Source organism: Gobius niger (genome assembly GCF_951799975.1).
Source record: "Gobius niger genome assembly, chromosome: 18".
Classification (NCBI taxonomy): domain Eukaryota; kingdom Metazoa; phylum Chordata; class Actinopteri; order Gobiiformes; family Gobiidae; genus Gobius; species Gobius niger.
The window spans coordinates 26,604,551-26,611,238 of record NC_136869.1 but is presented as its reverse complement, the minus strand read 5'-3'; the positions used below and the strand labels follow the sequence as shown (position 1 = coordinate 26,611,238).

Sequence of the window (6,688 nt, the reverse complement as noted above, 5' to 3'; positions counted from 1 at the left end):
GGCTACGATGGTAACTTGTAAATTGTCCGGTTCACCCACTGGTTCTTACACATTACACTCTGATTTACATTTGTATAAGAGCACTGGTGTTGAGGAGCAGATGAATAAGTCGTTCTCATCTCAGACTTTTACGCACGAGTTTTAACACATTTCTTTTGCAAAGTTCGTGTTCCGTGACTCTGTCCAGATCATGTTTAGATCCATTTATCCTGAAATCTCACATTTTTCCTAACATAAATAATATGCAGCTTATATATAATGTAAATGTCATCATCGTCCATCACGATGGTTCACTGTATACATCGTCAACGGCGGACATCGCCCAACCCTATTTCAGAGTGTCCTTTTATTGTAGACAGCCTAAGGCACCTGTGCAATATCCATGTGTTTCATCAGCATCTTGACACACCACACCAGATTTGTGAACAATATGTGAGAGAAATGAGTCTATAGTGTTTCTACAAAATCCTTCATGACTTTCAATTCTGCGCATGAACAACGGGAGCAAAAGCAGAAGTTCTGCGTTTATGTTTTTGTTCTGTGGAGAGTTCAGCTACATCTCATTGAGACCGAGACATCTTCTGACAGAATACAATCCTTGTACACATTGAACAGTTCAGTGTGTCTCTAGCTGAACTGGGCTTCCTGAAATCTGCTGAGTGAAGTGAACTCAATACTATATCACATCTTCTTCGAAAAAGTTCACAATGATATATCTTCCTTTCTATTCATCTTTCTGCCTATTAATCCTTTTCAAACCTCCAAAGTTCAGAAACACAAGATAGAATTTGTAATCCGTGATGATTTTTCTAGTCTTCAAACCCAGGACCACTGAAGCGTCTTGCCCAGAGGGAACACTGAGCCAATGCAGCAACCAATTAATTCTGTTTTTCCGTTGCAAACAAACCGTCATTTCCCAGCTTTCAGGCCAAGGCACAAGGGTCTGACACAACAACGTGCACAAACTCCTCCATCCACTTGCACATCTGAGCAAAACCAAAGCCACTGTAATGGGGAAATCTTCAAACTGCATTTGAATCTCCATTTGTGTATTTGATCTCCTCTGTGCAGCGGCCACAATGCACACAGCAGCCCTCGCACTCGCTGGTTGCATGGTTGCCGCCACCTGTTGCTATAGGAGCCTTTGTTTGGGAGACACTGGTGGGACAGGCGTCGGTCTATAGAGACACTACTGAGAGGCAACTGCAGCGTGCACAGCATTATCCAATCCCATACAACTTTATTTATATCGCACTTTAAAGACAGCACTGTTGACCTGAGTGCAGCACACACAGAACAGGGCAGTTAGAAGGTAACAAAAAACTCACAATAGACAGAAATAAATAAAAAGGCTACGAGAAAAACATTACAAAGTCAAATGTCAATCACTATCAAAGGCCCTGGAAAAAAAAGTCTGTCTTAAAGGGATGTTTCAGGATTTTTGACATAGGGCCTCATTTCCTAGTTATCCAGAGTGTTGCTGATTTCTGGAGATATTTTTTTTGTAATTCAAGCAGTTCTTATATTTGAAGAGTTAGGCTAGCGCAAGGCTAGCGCATTTCTACGATATCAGCTAGCCTGCATTAAAAACAGTGTGACCCGCTCCACAGAGCACCTGAGGCAAATCACTTAAAACACCAGACTAACCATATAAATGTCTGTGTTAATAGAATAATTCAAGCATTTTGCATTTAAAATACCTTATATTTGAGCAGCATCAGCTTCGTGGTTGTATAAGCTACGCAGCGGCGGAGTGATCTGCTAGAAAATAGTCCCTCAAAATGCGATCATTCATGTGATGCAAGGTCAGTTATATTCCAAACATGATTCTATCGACACAGACATTTATATGGTTAGTCTGGTGTTGTGGTCAGGTGCTCTGTGGAGCGGGTCAGACTGTTTTTAATGCAGGCTAGCTGATACCATAGAAATGTGCTAGCCTAGCACTAGCCTAGCGTCACGAAACTCTTCAAACTGCATGAATTACAAAAAAAATATCTCCAGAAATCAGCAACACTCTGGATAACGAGGAAATGAGGCCCTATGTCAAACATCCTGAAACATCCCTTTAAGAGCCAACTTAAAGGGACTATAGAGTTTAAAAACGTTACAATTAAGTATTTTCCTCCCCCTACATGTTCCAGCAATGTCCAGCAATGTGTAGAATGAGCTCAGACCTGTTCACCACAACTGCCTCTAAAATCCTGCACTGTCACTCAAAAGGTTGTTACTTCGGGTCTGAAGTGCCGTCATGCACGAGCTTAATATAGAAGGTGCAGTTACACGTATGACCTGGGGTGGCAGTAGTGAGTATAAAATAGCCAACTTGCATCTAGCCCCTTTAAAGCACGATGCAATGTTTCCTCTGTGTCTTTGGGACGGCGAGCAGAGAGACCTGCAGACCTGAGGGAGGGTGCAGCAGGTCACACAAGCACTGCGGCGCAAGTAACACAATTTTACACTCAATACGGAAGCAGACAAGGAGCTTCATCATCATCATTAGCGTTATTATTATTAGTTTATTAGTTGAGTCCTAAATAATATCCTGAAGCAATGTGTTGTGTGGAGCTAATGCCGTCACGACGAAGAGACAATATTTCGATATCCAAAAGTGACTAATCACCAAGGATCAGACAGACAGGCTTTGTACGAGTGTAATCTATGGCACTATGACACTATAAAGTCTGCTCTGAACATGTTCTCACAGGTAACGTGAGAAACAGTCTTTTGTTTTCATGATTGCCGTGACGATGATTATGTTAGCTACCCATCGATCACATGGCTCCTCGTGCAAAAACACACCAGCGACTACAGAACGCCACAGTACGTAAACGTTGTCCATTAACAAACAATACAGTGCCTTGCCATACAGGATCATGGGTAGTTCTAGAAACCCAAACATCTATAGGCCTGCTGTAGTCCAGGGGTTCTCAAACCTTTTGGAATCAGAGACAAGATAATGAGCACAGACTTCAAAGTGCCGACACTTTAGTATAAAGTACAGCATGTTTGGGCCTTGGTTTACAATTGGTCTTCATTGTTCTTAATTACAATAAAAGCAAAATGCAATGTCAAACAAATGAACGCGAGCACTCTTGCCTAGCCCTCTTGGTCCTTTGAGCTCCATCATTTGATCAAATTTGGATACGAGTCATACGACCACTGGAAATCTGATCTGAAATGATATCCATATCTGACAAATAAAATAACACAAAAACACACACACTATAAGATCTTCAAATACAAACAAAACTCTTCAACTTCTCTTCTCAGCATTACATGAACGCCTCAAAAAAGTTCAAACAAATGCAATGCATCGCTATGTGTGTCATATTAAACTTAGGAAGATAAAGCACAGAGTGATGAAATATCAAAACACAAACATGTTTTCTTACTTACACCCCTGTCATTCTTATTTGGCCGACTGAAAATCCTAGATACATTTAACAGATTGATGAATAAAGTAAATCAAGTTTGGAACAGTGTTAATTTCGTCGACTAAAATATTTAGTCTTAATTTTAGTCAAAATGTTATATTTGACGACTAAAATTGGACTAAAACTAAATTAAAAGTTTTTCATGAGACTAAAACTATGACTAAAATGTCCAGATATTTTAGTCGACTAAAAAAAGACTAAATAAACATGAAAAGGAGAGACTAAAATCATCCAAACTTCTATTGAGCGTCTGAAAGAGCCTCAGATCATGTAAATTCACTGCCAAAGGATCAGGTTTGTGCTTTATTCATGTGGAGCAGCTCCATGAAGTCAAGGACCGTGATTAAATATGATTCTAATGATTATTATAAATGCAAAGTCGACAAAATTAGTCTTAAATTTAGTCGACTAAATTAACATGCCATTTTCGTCACTAAAACTCGACTAAAATTAAATTACATTTTAGTCAAAAGATTAAGACTAAAACTAAACTAAAATATGTTGTCAAAATTAACACTGGTTTGGAACAAGGGAGCTCAGAGACTGTCTCCAAATATTTGCTGAACCCAAGTTGTTAGAATAGGGGTGAATATTTCCAGCACTTTGCTCTAAATCATCTCCTATAGACCCCCCTGCACACATGGAGGCGAGAGTCAGTCTGCTCTCCGTACCGTACTTGTTGGGCTCCCTGTTGTACTCCAGGATGGGCACCACACCGTCCTCCGTCTCCTGGGGCTCGAACACCGAGTCGTCCGCCTGGTCGTCGTCCGCCTCAGGGTCCACCGGTGAAGCCTGGGAGACAGTCCCTCTGCCCCCTCCCTCGCTCTCCACGGGGACCACCACAAACCTGTCGCTCATGTCCCCCACGGCTCCGGGAAACTTGAAGCTAATGTCCGAAGTCAGCGCGACGGGCTAAAGTTGTGGCTAATGTGGCGCTCCGCACCGGACACATGCCCACGCGCTCATCACCGCATCGATCACACTACCGCGGGCCCGCCCCCCCTCCGCGGACATTGGGTAATGCATGCAAAGAGCGTTGTCAATCAACCCCGAGGGCCAATCAGGGCGAGGCGCAGATAATCTTCGGAAGGATAAGCGTGTACTGTACTGAGCAGGTTCATTTCAATGCGGCGTGAGAGATATAAACACATCTTAGCGTGCGTCTGTGCAAACGTGCTTAACCTCTTAACCCCCGCCTTTACCGAGCACTCTTTCTCCACTTCGACTTCACCCAAATCTAAAAGCGTCTCTTGAAAAAAGTAGCGACAAAAACGAGATGTAAATGAAATTGACCCCCCCAAAAAAATAAAAAAAAAGAGTGACAAAAACACATCGATACAGGGGACCAGAAAGGGACGAAAAGCAACAAAAACGCAACAAAGCAGGCGACAAAATAGTGACAAAAAGCTCAAAAAATATGACGGGAAAGTGAAGACAATATGACGAAAAATCTTAGCTCAGATTTGAAGGTCTTAGCGTTCAGCTGAGGCGTTACACTGGCCTATAGAGCTCCACAGTATCACACTCCCGGTCACGTGTCAGGGTCCGACACAAAAAAATCCCATGTATTATTAGCACTGACTTTTCGAAAAAGTCAATTATTAAGAGTTTAAAGGCAGGACGCCGGCTAATCAGCTATGTGCTAACTACTGACACTTGCGCGGGTGTTTCACAAGAAAGAAACAAACAATACTTGAAACCACAACGAAATCCCCTAATTTTGCAGTATATAACGTTTTATACAAATCTTCAATTTGACCGTGTATGTTTCATGTCCGTGAGTTAGCATATAGCTGATTAGCACATAGCTGATTAGCACATAGCTGATTAGCACATAGCTGATTAGCCGGCGCCGTGATGTTAAACTCTAAATAGTTGATTTTTTCGAAAAGTCAATGCTATTAATACATGGTATTTTTTATGTTGGACCCCGACACGTGACTGGGAGTGGGTGGGACCGTTGAGCTCTATAGATACAGACAGAGGCGTAGCTTGACATTAGGCAAGGCAGGCAGCTGCCTGGAGCCCCCAAGCCAGCAGGGGCCCCCAGAGGGCCAACAGATTTGACAGAAATGACCAAGAGAATACGAGCGATCGCGATGTCGTCACATCCGTTGGCCGTGGTAGGCATTTTACATTTTCATATTTGATCAACATTTGATTAAAATCCTATAATCAGCAAAAAACAATGTCCATAAACAGTGCATTGCTTCTCTTGCGCTGTAACAGATCTATCATTTTATAAAACCGAGTTAGAGGCCTGTATGCATCAGCTGTTGCCGACCATTCACCAAAACATCCGGCGAAAATTGCGGAAGTAAACAATAACAGCGATCGCTCGTATACAGCCAGTGCAGCAGCAGTGACAAGGTGCAACGACAATTGGCCATCGTACACCCCCTGAAAGGGCCCCTCCTGTACTGATTCTCAAGAGAAGGAGAGAGAGCAGAGCACAAAACGGCCGAAGAGGGCCCCTACTGACATTTCTGCTTGGGGCCCCCTGGTACCGTTGCTACGCCACTGGAGACATCATCTCGTCATAGAAGGGGGCGTGGCTTCGCGGAGGGGGGAAGCAGAATCTTTTGGGAAACACAATTTTTCACGTTTTTTTCTTTTTAGACATTTTCTGGTGGAACATGAACTAATTTATCACACATGAATAAATTTAAGCCTAAACTGGGTCCATATGGATATTTTCTCACAGGAGATCGTAGTGAGCGCTAGCTAGTGTTAGCATTAGCATGATGCTAACATGTAGCGTCATGTTAGCATTCTCCGTTATTTATGGGCTGTTCAACCACTTTGCTCCTGTCCACGTCTTAGTATCTTTAATGGGTAGAAATCTATATCAATAATTCAGCATTTGTTCAAAAAGTTTTTGAATAATTAGAGAAAGTTTAGATTTTTCTCCAAATTGTTTTCCCCCTTAACTGTTTTCAAACATGACCATATATGGGCGATTCCAGAGATACGGTCTTATTTTTTTTTTTGCACTTTCTTAAGATACAACCCCCGAAAACACCCAAAAATAGCTTGTGAGGCTGCTCAGAGAAGAATGTACTGGCATAGCCTCACATAACACTTAACCAATACTGGAAATCAACACTTGTCTGCTTCACAAGTCATTTTAAAGTGATTATTTGTCTCGCTATTAAATTTAATTGGTTCTACGCCACTCACTTTTTAACTAAGTCTGTAATGAATGACAGGCCTATGTACCGCTGTTATAAATAATACAGTGTAGTCCCTTA

The 6,688-nt window shown here is 42.0% G+C and overlaps 1 protein-coding gene across 2 annotated transcripts in view; it reads right to left on the bottom strand.

The window, feature by feature from the left end:
* Positions 1 to 4,342, bottom strand: part of slc12a7b (solute carrier family 12 member 7b) — a 93,002-nt gene extending 88,660 nt beyond the window's left edge. Inside the window, exon 1 of one of the 2 annotated variants that reach the window (XM_079575909.1) lies at positions 4,109 to 4,342. In XM_079575909.1, the coding sequence (XP_079432035.1) occupies positions 4,109 to 4,295 (187 nt within the window). In that variant the 5' untranslated portion in view covers positions 4,296 to 4,342. The remainder of the gene's footprint in view (positions 1 to 4,108) is intronic. The other variant, XM_079575911.1, reaches the window with a different exon arrangement.
* Between the last annotated feature and the right edge of the window lie 2,346 nt (positions 4,343 to 6,688).